This window comes from Protopterus annectens, chromosome 13.part0, assembly GCF_019279795.1.
Source record: "Protopterus annectens isolate FY-2018-M chromosome 13.part0, PAN1.0, whole genome shotgun sequence".
NCBI classification, from domain to species: Eukaryota; Metazoa; Chordata; order Ceratodontiformes; family Protopteridae; genus Protopterus; species Protopterus annectens.
Window position 1 is genome coordinate 949,232,417 of NC_056747.1, and position 20,598 is coordinate 949,253,014.

At 39.0% G+C, this 20,598-nt stretch overlaps 1 protein-coding gene across 1 annotated transcript in view; it reads right to left on the reverse strand.

Moving 5' to 3' along the window:
• ATP6V0A1 (ATPase H+ transporting V0 subunit a1) overlaps positions 1-20,598 on the reverse strand; it is a 1,075,307-nt gene that overhangs the window by 442,321 nt on the left and 612,388 nt on the right. Inside the window, exons 14-15 of the mRNA XM_044054711.1 lie at positions 6,311-6,401; positions 5,436-5,554 (exon numbers count right to left, since the gene is read on the reverse strand). Coding sequence (XP_043910646.1) covers positions 5,436-5,554; positions 6,311-6,401 — 210 coding nt within the window. The remainder of the gene's footprint in view (positions 1-5,435; positions 5,555-6,310; positions 6,402-20,598) is intronic.

The following is a 20,598-nucleotide window of genomic DNA, read 5'->3' on the forward strand; positions in this document are numbered from 1 at the left end:
GCCAAAGTCCTCCTGAGTTTTTCAAAATATTTCTAAGTTTTGCAAAGTTATCCTGTGTTTGTTGAAGTTCACCTACTTTTGCTCACTTTTTTTCTGTATTTTGAGAACATTTCTCAGGGTTAGTGAACTTATTTCCAAGGATTCCTGATACTGCAGGAATTTGGCCTTTTGTTGTAAAGCATTTGTTACTACACAAGAGCTCAAAACAACTTGGTTTTATATTAAGAGGGTTTTCTTGCACTCTGGTGGGAACAAAGAGCTGATTTAAACCATACGCGTTGGGAACTGCTAGTGGGAGTCTTACTGTGTTTATCTGATTAGCTTGAGGGCTTAAAAGTGTAAAAGTCTTTCATCCCACTGTTATTAAAGCTTCACATTTGCACATTGCACAAATGCAGTTGCCTGTGCCTTGTTTATAAGTAAGCATCTCCAGTTTAAAGTCCTCTGTAGGAAATGCTCTCCATAGTCTCCCCACTGTTCACAGCTGCTTGAAGAGTGGCCAGTTTGTGCAGAGGGCAGTACCACTGCAGGTTATCTAATAGTGCACTACTAAACACTCTCACTTAGACCTTTAAGTGATTCTCCCCTATGTTTTCCCATCTATTAAGGATTTGTTATAATGGATATGTGCTTCCTTGTCAACTTGTGCTTCCCCATCATCTCCCATTTCTGACCTGGTGGACATGGACATCTTGAGGCTGTATAGTAGCTCCCTCATGTACACTGACAACCATATAATTTTAGAACAAACAATGTGTGAGAGCTGTATATACACATCATTGGAAGCAAAGCTCTCACATACACACATGAGAAATGCAAACCACGCTGTTAGCATTACACCCCAAAAAAATCACTACAAACACTGAGGAACAAACACACAGCTCCACAAATACAGAGGTACTCATTTGTAATCTACCCAAACCTGCAAGACCTAAAAGCATCTCTCTTAGTGGCCCTGCGCGCACTCAATAAAGACAGCACTTCACACAACACATAACGCTGGAAATCATAGTAGCCCCTCTTCCAAGCCCATAAGGCAACACATCACACAGCCAAACATTCAAGTTATTGGGGATTCCATTGCAAGATATACTGATGTCCCCCCTTCCAGGCTAGACAAGATGACGATCGCAATGAGCAGTCTGTCTGGAGCCAGGATCCGCCAAAGCACACATGCACTTGGTCTTTAAACCAAAAGTACCAGTATGACATGGTCATAGTTCATGTGGGCATAAATGACCATAGAAATACCCCACTGGACTACATGAAGAGAGACGTGATGGAGCTCTTTGAATATGTGTCCCAAGTAGGTATGAATCTAGCCTTAAATAACATCCTACTTTCATCAGTGATGATGCCACAGTACCAGCAACAAAAGCAACAGCCATCCCTTTGCACAAAGGTGGCCCATCAATTGACTCAGGGAACCACAGACCAATAAGCTTGACCAGTCTTATCTGCAAGACCATGGAAAGAATTACCACGGACCTGATCAATACTGACAAAGGAACTTTCCAAAAACTGAACAAAACCCAATTTGGCTTTGTCAAAGGGAGGTCTTGTCTGCTCAAACAGTCGTAAAATGACACACTCTGCTTATCTAGACCTGACCAAAGCTTTTGTCACAATTCCCCACTCGGGGATTATAGATAAACTTACTGAATTAGGCATAAACTCCTACATCGTCAGACGGATAGACAACTGGTTCACTGACAGGACACATGTTGTCGGAATAGCTGAATCCACTTCCGGTAAGAAATCAGTTACTAGTAGAGTCCCGCAAGGCTCAGTGTTGAAGCCCCTCCTGTTTGTTACATACTTCTCTGATGTGAAGGCCAATGTTGGAAGCCTCTGGCTCACCAAGTTTGTTAATGACTGTAAGCTGTGAGCAATCACTGAATCGAATCAATACTGACATTCTACAAACCGGCTTAAAAAATGATAAATGACTGGGGCCAAAACCATGGAATGAGACTAAATGCTAAAAACAATGAGTAATCATACCCTTTGGTATCAGATATCACTGCAAATTATAATACTGATAGCACACTCCTAAAAGTAGACCCAATGGTGAGGGACCTAGGAACGCAGACAGTAAGCTTTGACCACTAGGTAGCTACATTAGTGAGGAAATCTTTCTGTGTGGCTCAACTTATAAGTAAAGGTATGGCATCAAGATCAAAGGAAGTCATAGTACCATTGTACTCAGTCCTAATCAGGCCCATAATCATGTACAATGCTCCATTCTGCATGTACTGAATCAGGCACTTACACCAGTTGGAGCGGCCCCACAGGTTTCTCACTGAAAAATACAAAGCATAAGATACATGTCTTATGCAGACTGACTAAAAGCCCTATCCCTTTACTCTGTCTCATATTGTTTATTGAAAGGGGACTTATGCCTGACCTACAAGGCATTCTCTGATCCTGCCCTAATGAAAATGTTACATATTTGCAGGAAAAATTATACAAAGGTTACAAGTTCCATGGACCTGAACCTTACTTGTGACTAACAAAACTTGATGAAGAAAAAGATTTGCATCCCAAAGGCTACCTCATCTATGGAATACACTTCTCATCTTCATAAAACAAAGCCTGTCTCTCATTCTCTTCAAAAAGAATTTGGATAACCGGATAGGAAACTGTAAATTCACTATTGGAGTGCTGCCCATGACTCTTATGGACAGAGGCAGTCTGTAAAATGACTCAGGGTTCCAACACCCAAAGAACCACTACCCTGATAGTACCCAATCTCATATCTGGGGGATTAAGATAGATTACTGTCATATCCTGGGTATTACTGGCCAGGGTTGTAAAGGCTCTTGTGCCATTAGCCAAGTAATCACCTATGAACTTACGGAAATGAATTATTTATTTATTTTTTTTGCTAGATTCCAAATAAATAAAAAAATGTTATGTGCAAAACATCGCAAATCTGCAACTAAACATCATAAAATTGTATACTTCAGCAGGCATTTTGACTGGTTACTTTGCTCTATGTCTACAAAATCTGTACATATCTGGCAATTTTACTCACAGCCCTACCATGCCTCATAAATATAAGATGAGATCAGGAACTGGTCTTCCACAAATCACAGTTCATACCTAGAACTCCACTTTAGTCATGGAAAATGAGCTTCTCAAATGCTGTAGACATGTATCTAGAAATAAACATTCAATGCTGCCAGCCTGCAAATGTTAGTTACTGAAGATGCCCTAACAAGCTCAGCACAAACACCTGTTTACCTCCCTTTCATTGTAGGAAAAGTTTTCAGTAAACGCATGTACAAATATGTATTGTCTTCATCAAGAACTGCATGGATTTTGAAACAAGTCAGAAGAGGAGAAATAAATGTAGCTCCTCTCATCAATTAAGTGTCGAGTCTCTCCAAGAGAGAACAGCCCTCAGTGAGTGTATTAACATGTCAGTACGACACCATTTGTAGACAGAAATGGCACAGCATTACAGTTACCCTCAGCTCAGAGTCTAACATACATTAATTCTCTTGTACAATGTAAACAGAATATACGAAAACACGGCGATATACTGACTGACTTCACCTGAGACTGACCTGACCTGCCATTACAAAGATGTTATAGCCACTACACTGTACTTATCATCTAAATAAAATGCAGTTTATACCAGAAAGCTATTTCGATGACTTGCTGGTGATACAGTGGGTTTCAAGAAGTAAGTGACTGGATTTCATTAAAACAGAAGAAAAAAGGGACCTTTTTCTAAGAGGCATACACTGATAAAAACTTGAAATGTGGCCTAGATAAGCAGGGATCAATTCATGACCAGGTTTTTAAATGAGCCAGATGAAGAGAGTAGCAGTGACCAACCAGCGGCAGGTTACCAATTTAGTTGGGGGTGGGGTGGGGGGGGGGCAGTGCAACCAACTGCATGTCTTGAACTTTGCTGGTGAGGCAAAAGGCATGTGATGCAGCAGAGGGGGCCAAGATGTGTTGACCCAACAACCTGTGCATGCATATTACAGCATTTCACTCATATTTAGAAGCATGCACTGAATCATATGAGGAGTACTATTGGGTTTCACTGACATCATGCTTCTTTGGGGAGTAGGGAATGTCCCTAATGTCTACCTGCTTGATAGCCTCCTATGACCTACCCACCTTTTTTTTTTTTTGCGCCCCTAACTTCTCACAGTAAACCATCAGCTTCCACCAGCTCTCGTCCTCACTCATTGAGTTTACTCAGCCTGTGTTAGCCATCCCCGGGATCAACCCAAACCACATCTAGGGCCAGTGATACTAGTGCGCCATATACTGCTGCTGGGGTATATGCCCTAACCCCCACCCCTCTGCATCAGCCTTGCAAACTCCAAAGTGGCTTGCCATCAGAAGGTGCATGCATGCAAGAATGCCCTCAATGTCCTACTTGGATGCAGAACATCATTATTCTTTTGAAAAAAATTTGGGCTAGGCTTAAAAAGGCCCCTTGGGTCATTATCCTAGCAACAGTCTATGAATCTATGCATGCATGTTTCTCTACATGTGCAATCTCCCTATCAAGCTGTACACCTCTTAAAGCAAAGAGCTCAACAGGCTCTTAATGCTGCTACTTCAGCAAGCCTAGCCAGCCTTTCTCCCAGATGTCTGAGCAGGAGATGGCCTCTTACTCTCATCCACTCCTGCCCAATTCCTCCACTGCCTGTGCTTCAAAGTGAACACAGGCTGTCCAAGTCTCAGTCAAGACTTTATTACTCTGCTCCATGGGGCTGGGGCTCTCCCACGACCAACCCTTGATCAAAAATCAAATAATGTGGAACGGCAAGCAAAGGGAGGGCTGAGGTTTAGCAGGCAATGGGGAGACAAAAGACACATAGAGACAAAATTACAGAAAAAAAAGACCACAATTCGTGATGATTACCTAAAGACCTGCATCCCCTCTTGGCAAATAAGACTACATGTAGAAGTATCCATAATACAGAAGCACATGGTTTATCACGACTAATACTGTTACAAAAATGTAACCTCCAGTTACTGAAATAGGGCATCAGCAATGCCAGAGAGAGACATCAAAGTGCACTAGCTTCTACCAATCATTTGGTAGACAACTGTAAACCAAAACAGATCTCACAACCTAAGGAAGCAACAGAAAACACTAAAGATCAGGTCCTCAAGATGGGCCACTGTTATTACTAGCACCCATTTATTTAGATTAAATTTGGATTACCAACTGCATCACTTCTAAAGAAGCAGCATACTGCAGCAACTCAGTGTATGACAGTGGTTTAAAACTAAGTGTATGAGCAAATATAAAATGAACCGCTAAACTTAGGAAAAACACAGAATGCCTATGCAATCTGTACTACCGTTAGTAAACTGTACTCAACATTTTACAACATTGCTGGGGCTTGCATAAATTTTTACTACTAGTAAAACATACAAGCCTTTCTCTGAATACTCACATGTGATTAAGAAGGCTGAGGGTAACACCAAAAATCATGTGGATGATGCCAAGAATAACAGACATTTTCATTTTGAATGAGTTGAGAAAGTTCAGTTTGTTGGAAGCGAGGCTCCAAATCTGGAATACAAAGCATGCAGTGAGGTTATAAATCTTGGTCGTCAGTAAACAAATGATAAATACAAAAATCAAAATCAATAAATAAGCACCTCCATCACCATCTTATACAAATTCCCTCGAAACTACTGTAACTGCAAAACGATAAGAAGCAAGAATTCCCACAGGTGCATAAATGGCCTTGCTGATCAAATGTAGACTAAGTGGACCATGTCCACATTTACCTTGAAGGCACTTAAGGCATTTTTTGAATTTCCTTCCCAGTGAAACCCAGTAAGAAGCAAGCAATGGCAAGAATACAGACTGACTTCTGATTTGCTAAATTGTGCCCAAAATATCCGAAATCAACACATCTTCATTCACCACACATCCTCTTGGGACCTAGTTAGCAAACTACTCTAAAGAATGCAGCACCTGAAAGGGATGGGTGGGTTGTGCAGCATTCCTTTTAGTGCAACTATATAGAATAACCCCTTGACTCAAACACTTGCAGTGATGTAACAATGACAGGTAAGTACATTTTGACAGAACAAAAACATTTTGGAAAAAAAAATGCAGTGCAGTTAAGAGTTTGCGACGTGGGAAGATCAGACTCTATAGTTACAAGTGCACCAAAAAAAAAAAAACATTCTTTTGGGAAAAAATTACTGTGCAGTTAATTGAGATGTGAGAAGATCAGATTCAGGCTTTTTCCTAAACAATAAAAATATACTGATTCAGTGTAATGCAATATATACGAGCAAAATAGCAGAATCTTACAGGATCTATGCCAAAGGGATATGGTCCATTGAAGACACCTGGTATCGCTGGGTCGACCTGCAGCAGACCGTTACCTCGAACAGTAGCATCCCTGTAAAACCACAACATGCCTTAGACATGCAATCTTCAAACAGATTTTTGACTCAAGTGACAATCATTATTTAAGCCCTCCACAGTAAAAAAAAATACTTCCTGCATGCATCAAATGTGATTTTACATTGGCTTCACGTAGTCTGAAAGTATCTCAACTAGAAAACACTGCATTTATATTCATAAAGGTTAAAATGTAATTTTGCAGCAAGAAGAAACAGGCCTAACTTAACACGTCCCTAAGAAATGTGTGATCAGTGAGGGCTCGTGACCTGCTGAGTTCCCCATTTCACCTGCATTTCTTTCCTTAGCAGTACTTTATCCCAAGGAAGAAGGAAGCTCCAAGCCTCAAAAGAGGAACATAAACACACACACACACACACACACACACACACACACACACACACACACACACACACACACACACACACACACACACACACAGTCTCTCTCTCTCTCTGTCTCTCTACAAAGCTCTCCATAGGCTAAAAAGACAAAAGTCAGTGACAGGAAACCAAACCTGGAGTACATTTCAAAAATCTGCAGACAGTTCATACCTTATCCAGACATACAATCAGCACCTCAAATAACTACACTCTGTTATCATGATATTTTTTTCAGTAGGAAGTAACAGAACTATAAGCAATAAATGTAAATTGGCTACACACATTGTAGGCTATGTACAATAAAAATGGCATACCAAGTGCCAGAAGATCCTATGTTACTGTTTTATTGAAAGTCTAGAATGAAAACCAGGTGAGTTCTGTGCAAACATCTTCCAAAGAACATAGTGAAAGAAAGTCCATATTTTCTGTGATAATATACTATAGTTTAATAACTATTTAGAAAGGCAATACTTCATGACTTATCTCTAATTTCCTTTGCCAAAGAACTAAGACTTCTAATTTTTTTTGGCTCCCAGCACTGCCACTGAGTGCTTTGGTCCCACCAAAAGTTAACCATTATTTTACTCATCTGTTCCCTATTCATCCAACACGTTAAGTCACAGCAGGATGGTAAGGGTCCTTGGTGCCTTCAGACTGCAGCCAGTCTTTCATTTTTTTCTAACCATGACAGATACCAAAGTACAATGTCAACCACTGGAATATGTCCTGCAAAGTCGTGTTCTACCATCTCCAAAGTGTCCTAGCCCGTTGTAGTATTCCTAATCTCCAACAAATGGCTGTCAGACATTTCAAAATTCTTAACCATACATAAAGTAAAAGAGAAAGGGAAGGCAGAACTTTGACTGGTGATGCGTTCCCTTCCAGTCAATGAGTATTTAAGTGAGACAATATAACTCACAAGCTGAACAAAGTGCAGGTATATGTGTCTGGCATGGTGGCTATTAGCAGCAACCAGAGTAGAACAGAGGAGGGGAAGTGATGCTACAGTACTGGAATAAAACAATAACATTAAGGAGGCTGTCTAAGCAACAGGGCAGGGTAAAGCAGGTGGTTGCCCTGGGTTCACGCTGTTAAGTGGCACAACTGGCAAGTGCAGATGGTGTAAGACTGCACTGAATATATTGATTTAAGACACCATGAGATTATCTCAGCATTATAAATTAATGCAGAAGCATTTGTGGTCATGGCATAAGCACTAAGTGTGTAAGTGTGTTTACTACAGTTACAGATGTTACACAGAATTTGTTTCTGTCCTCAGCTTTTGAGTTTAGGGGGGCGCTTGTTTGGGGAACTGCAAGGAACACTAGATGACCCAACTAATTAGCAGTGACTGAAAGGTGGGGAAGGTTACAGAAAAGAAAGGCTATTGATATATTAGATACATTTATAAAGTCTGCTAATAAACAGATTGTGAAGTCTAATAAGTGTGTTTCATAAGAAACCAGCAGTGGAGGTGGTGGAGTGGACATTTAAGAAGTGCAAAATAACCAGTGTATTGTCATTCATCAGTCTTCAAACCCGTTCAAGTACATAGGAAAGCCTGCAAGGTCCTTTTAAGTACATTTGACATGCGACACCAAAGCATGAGCACTTATGTATTACTGGCTAGCATACGCTTTCATTTTTGTCCTACAAAGTGTGATTGACAGACAGATAGACATTAGCAAACAAGGAATGCCAAACTGTGCGGGCAGATACACTCAAGTAGCTGTATGCCACATGCACACCTAGTATCATATGATGGAACTACTTTCATAGACACACAACCAATATCCGGTCATTTACATTACTAATAGCAACTGATAGAACTTACTCAGATATTCAGGTAGTATCCTGTTATATGCATTGCCAGCAGCAACTGACAGAACTGATCTCAGCTCATGTGTGAAGACATATTTGCAAAATGACCCATTTACAAGTCCACAAATGTTCCTGACAAATAGGATTAGGTGCTCTGCAGTTGCTGGCACTGCATTTTATTCTTAAGGCCTGGGCTTTTTTAACATCTCCATTACTGTATTATGGGAAGCAGTGTTGTGTACAAGTGCCGTCAACTCTGACCATCGCGCAACAAATTATTTCTGTCTCTTCTGCTTCTGAAAGGAGCATTCCTAATGACACAGTTCCAGAGACTTAACAGGCTAACCTTTCAAAGCACTTAATCTATGCAAAAATCCATCTTTCCAAAATCTGGTTTTACAGCGTCTTTGATCTGTAAAGAAAACATAATTTTCTGGTCAAGACGGCACTAAAAGACATTTAAAAGATCAATGTACATTAATGTGAGCCAAAGTGACAGAATGAATAGCCTGATCAGCAAGGTTCAGCCTTTACCCAGCTTTTTTCCCCTCTCCATATAGTAAAACTGCAGTTATGAACACCTTCAGATACAACTGGCTCAGTTTCAGCCCAGGAAATTAGATGAAGCAGAAGTTTCTGAATGAAAGGTTCAAAAAGAAGCGAAAAACTTGAAAAATATGCATTCTCAAAATCTAAAAGAGTAGGGAAAAAGTTGTTGTGCAGACATGCAAGGTGAGGTTACTGCAAAAGTAAAGCACAACAGGCCCACTTTCCAACCAGACTTTCCCTCTGATTGTTCATACACTGGTAGGACCAAACTAGGTCTTACCTTTCAAAAGTAACTCAAGTATGTCAATGTATCAAGCCTGGCTAACTCGAATGTGTAAAAATCTGTTAACCAGTTTACTGTGTAATTTAATTTAATCCTGACTTGTGCTCAGGACTAACTTTAACCTGTGGAACTTGTTTAACTTGCTTACTTATGTAATCTCTGTAAATAATCTGTTTGTAATATGTAATGCTGGTATTGTGTAATGCTGTATCTGCTTACCCTTGGAGCTTTTCTCCCCGGGCCTCCGCTGAAAATGGACATGCATCCAGTCGGACTATCCCGGTCAACAAATGTAAAATAAATAAAAGTACCGATGTAGGTAAGATGCTTTTAAATATCCCACACCGACATACTCTTTCCTCTGCTTTCTTGAATATCCTACATGCAGTTTTTGCTTATGCTAAGCAAATATATTACTAAACAGGCATTTTTAAAGAAAATGGAAAATGCAATAATAAGAACTCATAGTGGGCAAAAGAACACAACATAACACATCCTGAACCTAGAAAGAAAGACTTTCTCTAGCAAACATGTTCCTATGCAAAACTTTCACAGGGTAAATGGAGTTACTAGAGAATATAACTTTGTGTAGACATATTATTTTTTATATATATATATATATATATATATATATATAAAACTAATATTACCCTTGCACAGGAAAGCAAGATAAGTGGATTTACTGATAAAGTAATCTCTGCTTTAAAATTTGATCTCCTACTATGGTGAGTACCTTATGCATCTGCACCATCTTCTTTGGACATAGTCACTGCAACAGTAAATCATGAAATTTTGTGGGCAAATTTCAAGGTGGCAAAAGTTACTTCTGGAAGTAGAAAAATTACAGGATCTCTTCTACTACAGCAGTGGCATATGTCTCGTTTGCAGACAATTACTAGGCTGAATACACACACACACACACACACACACACACACACACACACACACACACACACACACACACACACACACACACACACACACACAGTCTAGTTGTTTGTGGCAGCTTTAAGTAATCACTTATAATTAGCTGATGAAGTCCCTTACACTGGGGGTGAATGTGTTACTCCTAATGGTTTCTGGGCTGGACAGTCTCTTCTTAAGACTTATTCTAGGTATATGATTTTATGGTACATCAAGAATTTAGCACGTTTAGCAACTTTTAAGGCTTTTCCCTTGCCATTCTAGTATTGTTTTCTTTGGCATTTTTTCTGCATTAGGGTTTAGTTAAAAGGACTACCTTCTGACCTTTGAAACAGTTAGCTTTGGGCATCTTGTTTTTTTTGCATATTTCTTTTATACCTGCCATTAGTTCAAATCACACAGCCTTTGGCAAACTTAGTAACCAATACACTGTCATCTTGGGGGGCTGTGATCGTGACTTATTTCATACTCTTAACAGGGCTCTTGTCTTTTACTTTTTATTTCCAATTTTCTCTACTAGGGTAGTGCTATCGGCATACTTTTGAGCTTGTTAGCTTTAGGTTTCTGCCTTTTAGGATCTCTCAGTTTTCCTTCCTTCTTTCTCCTCGTTTTTCTTTTCTTCTAGCACCAGCATGAATTACAGATGCTTACACAATGCTTAGTAAAATGAAATTCATTTGCATTGGATGAAATCTGAGAATTATATCCATGATTTTAAAATTTAATTTCTGGTCATTATATTGATTTTATTATGATTCTCTAAAGTATATACACACATTGTAGGTACAGAGCATTCAATAAATCAAGCTGACATTAATATCAGTTGTGGATCTGAGAAGAAATGCACATTACGTTGAAAGAGTGCATGGACAAAAAAGGCAAATTCAGTGAAAATTCCATCTTTCCCTGAACTCAGATACTCCAAACTTGGGATTTAACAGTATTTTTCCTTTAAAAATAGAAAAAGCCATCATCTCTGCCTCAGGGCTGATTTTTTTTAACACATCCCACCAATGATTTCTAGAAGTCTGAATAAATTAACATTAAAAACTTGCTTCTTTTACAATACAAAATTTTCATTTTTTAGGCAAAAGCGCTCTCTTGGCTTTCCTTGTTTGACATTTTTAGCAGTTTTGATTTCAAAATGTATTTTTGTTCCAATCAGGGAAGATAAACCCAAACAAAAAATATGCATATACATGCACAAACACACACACTACAGATGATTGTTTTGCTTGTAACAAAAGTCAGTTTTCTGGTTTGAAACATGTTGATTTACAATAAAGTTCAGAAAACAGGAAAATGAAGTTCATAGCAAAAACAGTTAAGTCTGCAGTCAAAAATAAATTTGCTTCACAGCTTCCTACAGGTTTTTCACAGTTCAAGTCAAAAACAGTAGTAATTCACATTCAGGTATAGTATTCTCTTAAAGACCGTTTTCTGGCATTGTAGCTGGCAAAAATAAATGAACAGTGCAGTTGCTTTCTTCACAGTTCCACCAAAAGTAATTTCTTCCACTAAAGGGTCCTGCTCCCTTCCCTCTCAAGGATACCTTCTGGATTGCCTTCCACCTGGTATACAAACTCTCCCTAAAGCATTCCCAAGACCTTCTTCTAATCCAATTGTCATGACATACATCAGGCACTGGGCTTTAAATATCCATGTATGATGTTCACCTTTATTTCCTTTTTCAATTAACACATTAATTCAATTCACACATTCTTTCTGACAACCACATTTTTATTGTCTTTATTATATCTGTCACTACCTACTTTTTACTAAATAACATTTCTTCTGTGTTGGCTTACCATATTTCTCAAACATAAAACATATTAGTGTCTACTTTATCTATACTCAAATACTTTTTTCTGCACAGAATCTGTACACATCATATTCGTGATGACATTCTGTATTTCATGTAACATTTTCTTTTGACTATGCATCATCCAGAATTTTTCCACTGCTTTTGCTTTCTAAAAACATGCTGTTTAGGTGTTTCTATTTCTCTACAAGCAAAACAAGACCTCCGGTTTGTTAGTTTGAACTTTACAAGTAATGTGCCTGATAACCTCCATAAGAAAACCTGATGCATTAACATATCCTTTAGTACTCTGTTCATATACTTCTTATCATTGAAATGTCCTAAGGCTCCAGCTAATAAAATGCTTGTCATTAACAAATCCACTACCTAGAAATGTCCATTATGTATACTGTGTTTTAAATATTGCATTTTTTTCACCAAAGGTCTTTATTCATAATACGGTTGCCACAATCTACTTGAAACTTTATATTTTTGCCACCCAATCCAAATGTAACACTGTAAGATGTACTTGGGGTTTACAGAGCCTTGAGATTTTGTCAGGTTATCAGTTAATAGCAGGAAGTTAGCCTAAAAGCAGTTCCTGAATGTTTCACGGTTAGCTGGGATTCTGGGTTTTATTTTTACTTTACAGGAGACTGTTTTGTGGTCTGACCATCCTTCGGTCTCCATACAAAATTAATCCATCAATAAAGCAAACTTACTACCTATTTCTGTTTAACTCCTCCCTCAACCTTATATCATTATTTAGCTCTGCCATGCATCTACCAATACTGTAATACATCTTGCCCTATAAGTAGATTGAAATAAATTCAATACTCTTTCTTTTAATCCAAAGCCACATAGGATTTTCCTCAGCTGCCCGTGTCCACCATTATCAAATATTTTTACAACATCTCCCACAAGATAATTTCAGCATTTTTTATATAACCAGTATTAGTGTGATCAGCCTCCAATTTTTATCTTCCATTTTACTTGACAATTGTCACGTCATATAGTCTGCATTATCTGAAGTGATGATCAGCATTGTCCCACCATCAGCATCCTACATATCATTTTTATTGCATATTACTGCAATAGTCTTCTCTTTTTGTGTGGGGTCTGCATGACCTCTCTGCGGTCGACTGAACTTTAAAGACATGCTGGTGGGTGAGTGTGTGTGTGTGTGGTGTGTGTCTGTATGTGACACCGTAAAAATCCACTGTCAATCAATAGCGGACCGGTGATCCGCTGTGGCAACCCCTAACCGGGAAAAGCCAAAAGACTGTAATAGTCTTCTCTACAAGATCAGATTATACAGATTTCTGCAATTAGTTAGAACTTGCTACTATGGCAGTTAGAACAAAGCACTAAAGTTATGCCTTATTAACGAGCGGCTTCCTGTGGCAAGGGTGCAGGGTTTGAATCTTTCCACCTTCATTTAACTACTGTACTGCACTGAGCAAGTCACTTAACCAGACTGTGGTTTGGAGCATCTGAGAATTTCAGCTAGGCTCCTTAGTGGCCTCTATGACTGCATGCCAAGTAACTACGAGCCTGTTGTTGTTTGCCAGCCATTCCCTACTGCACAGATGATCTAGTTCAGGAAAGTTATGGCAATATCACCAAAACATCAATTTATTAGTGCGAAATAACCAATTTATTCCACCAGGTGCAGATGAAGCACTGAAATGCAAAGATGTTTGCCAGCAGCATCCTCTGCATTAATAATGCCTCCTTTTAATACGTATCATTAAGATGCCTTCTACTTATGCATAGATTGTGTATACTGACCTAGCATATGTTATCAGTTGGTCAATATTATCTTCTCATAAATCAATTTTAACTCTGCTGCACATGGCAGGATCTTATTGTATGACATTAGTGAGCTTTATAAAATGTTATGTAGTTCATTCAAAGCTACCAATAAAAAACATGTAATTAAATTCTTCACAACAGCAGAGAGTGTAAATAGTCAAACTGGCTATAACTACTACTAGTGGGGGAGGGTGGCTCTCTGTGGATGAAAGTACCTTATGCTATTACCTGGTCATTTTAAACAGTCAATCTGGCTTTTCACAGTAGTGCATGAGTGACTTATGTTAGGGGTTGGCATAATGGTTAAGGTGCTTGCCTCACACATACAAAGCACAAGATTATTGATTAGGTAGGCAATAGTCAGCAGACAAATTAGCAAACATTTATCTATAAATCTATGAATAATTTGGCTACTGTGTATTTGTATAAAATACGACTTTAATCAATATTTTTTGACACAGACATCTGAGAAGGATGTAGTCAACAATATAGCTATAATTGCTGGGTTTAGGGATATCTGAATAAAAATGACTGACTCTGCTGAATTGATGAAGTTAAGGAAATCGTTAGTCTTTGCAGGACTAGTTTGCCTTTGTGTAAAATAAACAGGAATGTTTTACTGTGGTTATTTTTAATCACAATCAGTTATGTGATGTGTACACACTAGATAAAGTGGCCATAATTACTGAGCAAGAATGTTGACGAATTACAATGGCAATAATTTGAGTGGCCTTTTAAGGTATACAAAGTGATGTCAGAGAGGATAGCTATTCCTGATGACAGTGAAGACATAGTGAGGTCAAAACTGAGATGTAGGTGGCCTGCAAAAATCTAAGATCCCCCCCCCAAAAAAAAAACAGAATGTCGTATGTTCTAATATTTCTAATGATCTGAAATGGGTACTTTGTCACTAGCTCATACACTTTGTTTCACTGGTTACTGGAAAAAAATATTCAAAACTGCACATTTATAACACACTGCAACAAATGTTGCTGTATTAAACAAGAAATATAATTTAAAACCATCAGGAAGGTGAAACAAAACAAATGTATTTATGCAAGGTCCTAAAAGTGTTTACAGTGGGGAACCATGGTTTGAAAATAGCCCAAAGCCCAGGGTACAATTAGTCTCCCACCGGCCAGATGCATTTTCAGTGAATGTGTGTCTCAATGCATTTTAAATGAATGGGAGTTTCAAGGAAAGAGAAATTTACTGTTGTTCATTTTAAATCTATTTTTAGTGTAAGACTGATTTGTTCAGTAAATGGCCCTTAGTGTTTTTGCGATATAAAATTTGAAATAAAAGTTTCAAATTAAATCCAAATCTCTCTAATCATTGTAAAAATAAATAGTGTTCACAATACTCTTTAGAATTATCTACAATTCAAAATACGGCCAAATAACGAGTGCATCTTGTACTGCATCGTGTCCCAGAATCTCTCAGAAAATACTCCCACAGAAAATTCTGAATCCTCATTCAGCTCCTACTGTTGTAACAACTTCAAGTCTTTATTTTCCAGTCTTCCAGGTTGCAAAGTTATAATATGTACTTCTGAAGCATCACCCACACCTGCATCAAATTCAGTCAAGTTCTAATAACATATGTTTCACCCTCTGCATTTTACAAACTGCAGACTCGGTATACAAAAAATGTCATCAGTGGCAGTTTTTGCTTCAACAGATTGCTGAACCTGAGCACTAGTAGATTTTCAGCTTGCTAGACTCTGTGCTGCCCCACACCATAATCTACTGTGCATCTCCTTGCAGCTGTCCTTTTGGCAGGAACAGGATGACACACTCATGAAAAAACTAGAGAAAACTGTCCTGGCCAAACTTCCCCATGTTAGTATGAATATCAACTCCTGTTTGCCCTGAAAAGATGCTATTAACCTAGTGAAACTAATCTGGATAAAAAAGCTAGTTAGTTAAATTAATAAAAATTAAATATAGCAACATTTTTAGGCACAGCTTAGATTCAAGGGGAAATGCTGAAATCTCGTTTTTATAATTAATGATCTTGCAACGGCAGCTTCTAAACCTGCTATGGATAATGGCTTATTCAAATCCACTGCTTCTTCCTCTGACCTCTTCATAACTTCCAGAACTATGGAAGGGAAGTCTGACAAAGGTACTGAGGTGTACAGTCTAATTCAGAAAACTGAGGCGCCAGAGCTGTTGATGTTTTTCTGTGTATTTCAGTGGCTATATTTTTTCATTCCTGCTTCTGAAGCAGCTTTTTTTGAAGTCTCTTCCACAAACCCTGACAAAACCTCATCCTCCTCTTGGCATCCAGAACTAAGGCTTTTACGATGTTATCATTTCTCAGACTTCTTTTCCACTCTTCTCTATGCTTTTTTTTATTTCATTCCTTTTTTCTGTTATGGATCAAGTTAGGGATTTATACTTTTCATCTTAGTAACCTTTCCAAAGCTAGCACAGTTATACAATGCTCCAACTTACTTGTCTGAACCAAAACAGAACAATCATTGCATTAGTAATCTTCTGATGCTATTTGACTTTCATAAGCTAACTTGCCCACTGACTGTGTGTGCGTGTGTGTGTGTGTTGGGGGGGGGCGTTCAGTAAGCCTAACAGAAATCCAATGAAAGCTTCTCCAATGTGAGCCACTATGCAAGTTATCTTGCCTTGGTGCAAACTGAGGAGCAAATGTTACTTAAAATGATGAGAAATGAAGATAAAGAAATGCAGTATATGCATGTGACTGATATATTGGGCACACATTTTATATAAAAAAATCTCTCTCCCTATATATATATATATATATATATATATATATATATATACACACATATATACATGCATACATACACACACATATGTATGCCGCATGTGTCTATGTATGCATCTATATATATATATATATATATATATATATATATATATATATATATATACATACACACACACACAAAAAAAATCACGCCACAGTCAGTACTACTGACAAAGAGGAGACTGCCAGCACAGATACCAGACCACTCACATCACATAGCCAAGCACAACGCACAGTCACCTATGCAGAGGTCCTCAATACAAACTCACCTAAACAGCAGAGACCACCAAAACGCACTCAAAAACATTCCACACACAACACAAACACATCACACACAGCAGACAATACACCACTGTCTCACAAACACAGTCCATAAGGCATAACAATAAACCAACGCAGCCCATAAGGCACAACAATAAACCAAACATACTAGGCACTGGCAACTCAACTGTGAGACACCGTCGATGTCCCCCTCACCAGGCTCAACAAGAAGGTCATGGTCAGTTGTCTGTCGGGTTTTGACCCCAGGCAGTTCAATCCTGGACAGTTTGCCCCCACTGAAATGGCAAAGCAAAAAAAAATAAGCCACAGATATTTTGACAACGAAAAAATGTTATATACTGCTCATGCGTCCACAGTTACTGAGAAAATGTCAAAGATTGCCTTAAAAAACAAACAAACAAGAAAAAAGAAGTCATGAGTATATATAACTGCTTTGTAAAATACAACCACAAGCAGACAATAAAAAGGACGTCCTATAACTGTAAAATTAATAAAAAAAATTGGTTTCATTTAATTTTATAGAAATTTATAGTAGATAATAGATTATTTAACATATCAACATAATATAAAAAAATATATATTTAATTGATGGAAAATATAGGTTATAAAGTATGTTATAAAGTAACAGTAATCATAATATGTTAAAACACAACACCAGTTATTATATCTTAAAGATTTAAATGTTATATTTATACTAACCAATGTAATAATTAAATAAAATAAAAATATTAATATGAATAATTGATTAATTAATAACTTAATGATAAAGTACTTAAAAGAATATATTTGGGGTCAAATAGTCCGGGGTCGAACTGTCCACTAAAAAAATCACATATACAATACATATAAATTTATACATGAAATTGCATAGAAATGCATTGGGGTCAAACCGTCTGGGGGCGAACAGTCCTGCTTCTTTGTCTGTCAGATGCCAGAAACCACCACATCATGTACGCACATAAATCTCTCCACAAAATGTACAAGTGTGACTCTGTCACTGTCCATGTTGGTGTGAATGACTTGAGATGTTCCTCCCTGGACTACACGAAGAAAGACATGATTGAGCTCTCAACGTATGTCTCCCAGGCAGGTATGACCCTAGTCCTAAGCAGCATCCTACCTTCACCAAGAATGATACCACAATACCAACAAAAAATAATTGACTTCAACAACGGGCTTAGTTTCTGATGTCTTTCCAAGGGGATCCAGTATTTGTCTGCCTGGGTTGACATGGTTGACAGGCCTCAATGCTTTGCCAGAGATGGCCTCCACCTATCACCCCTGGAATTCTGGATCCTGGCCAAGGCTCTTGCCTCCCCCAGTGTGCCTTTTTCAGGCAATGTCCGAAAGACAAATCTTACAACATAAAAGATCTGCCAAAATGCAAACTGCAGGTCATGCTGCTTAACTCTAGGAGCCGTACCCTGAAAATGCACTCACTGGACGGTCTCCTCGCACTGGAAGATACCATTGTCTGTGTGGTCAAAGAAACTTGGTTCAGGGCTATGGAGAGCACCCCTGCCTTACCAGGCTATACCTCATTCCACACATTCTGACCCCAAAATGAGGTTGGGAGGACTAAAGGTGGTGAGTCTCTATCTTCATTAAGGTCAGGCACACCTCCAGACTGGTTTGCCAGCATGAAGCAGTGGAATTACTCCAGGTGCAACTGACAGTTGGCAAGACATCCATCCACTTTATAGTCATATATATAGCTAAAGAGCCCCCCTCCATGACTTAGGACACTCACCCCTCTTACCTGGACCTCCATGACTCCATCAAGGTACAACCTAATACTCTGATCTTTGATAATTTCAACTACCCTACCACAGACTGGGTGAACTATTCCTGCACTAATACAACTCACCCAACGATTCCCTGACTTCATCAATTCTAATGCACTAGACCAGCTCGTCTCAACCTCCACAAGGGGAGATAACATTCTGGACTTGGTTCTCACCAACATGGGCAACCGCGGGTCCCTATTAATTATTTGAACGTCTTAAAGTTCAAATGTCATACGGCTGACACCATATGATCGAACTTTAAAAAGTTTGAAGGTGAAAAGCAATGGCTCCATATGGCGCAAAATGGGAAAATTCCCCTTTTCTGCACTGAAGTGTGATCTTGGAGTTGGTATATTTAAGCAGGGGGGCTTGCCCCCCTGCTCAGAGCATTGAGGTAAGGTTTTTTTTTTTTTTTTAATTTTTTATTATATTTTCGATGTTTCAAACTTAGCTCATATGTTGTTGAACATATGAGGTTCGAAGGTTTGAAACTTTGAATATATAATACAGACTCGGACGACCTCTGCACCACTCCCACAGTATGTCCTTCCATGGTGAGATCAGATGATCAAGTCTGTCTCATTCAAGGTTTCTATCCCACTCCACCCCCAGCCGAAACCAGGCTAAAAAACTTATCAAAATCTGACTACAACCTCCTAAGAAAGGGTATCCGTAGCTTCACACCACCGCCCCATCAGAGAATGCAGACAACTATGCTGAACAGTATGCCAATGCAGTATACAAGCACCCATACAACTGCATGGACTCAACCGTAGCCAACAGAACTAAACCCTGCTCCTCAAAGAACACAAACCTGTCTGGTGGACATCCTCTATCAACAGGCTTTACAACAAAAGGAAGAAACTGTTGTCCAAGGGTAAAAAGGAACAAATTCCAAATTGGAAAAACTCCCTCCGCAGCCTCAACAAGCAAATTAGATCACTAGTAAACACCTCCAAAGCCAATTATGAATTGCAACCAGCCTCCGAAACATAGAGAAACCACAAAGCCTTCTTCAGTTACATCAGGAGCCTCCATGGCAAAGTCCAGGTTTGTTGAGAATTAGTACTTAATGGTACCACTTGCACTGATCCTGTTGACTATCAAACCAGCAAGCAGATAGGTTTGGCACAAACTTCACCCCCTACCCCTCAAAGGCCCATTCGACATTATCGATACTTGTCCTGCACCGCACATCTCCATACATCAAGTGTTAAAGGCCCCATCCAAGGCAAAGAACACAGCTTCCATGGGACCTGATAGTATCCCAGGCTGTATTCTTCATCATTTCTAGCAAGAACTAGCTTTGTCATTGAGCACCCTATTCAACCACAGCCTAAGTACAGGCTTCATTCCAGCAGAGTGGAGAAATGCCATTGTCATCCCCTTGCACAAAGGTGGTGCCACTACTGACCCTAGGAACTATCACCCCCATTAGCTTGACAAGTCTGATCTGTAAAGCCATGGAGCGTATTATTATGGATCTCATAAACAAGAACACAGGCAATCTCCAAGCACTTGACCCCACCCAGTTCGGATTCTTCAAGGACAGATCTTGCCTGTTGAACCTGGTTGACTTCTTTGAGACTGTCAACAAGGAAATGGATGAGGGAATGTCAGTACATACAGCTTACCCTGACTTGGCCAAGGCCTTTGACACAATCCTCCACTCAGGCATCAACGAAAAGCTAAGACTGCGTGGCATAAATCCCTATTTCATTGGGTGGGTGGCCAACTGGCTCATCGATAGGACCCACAAG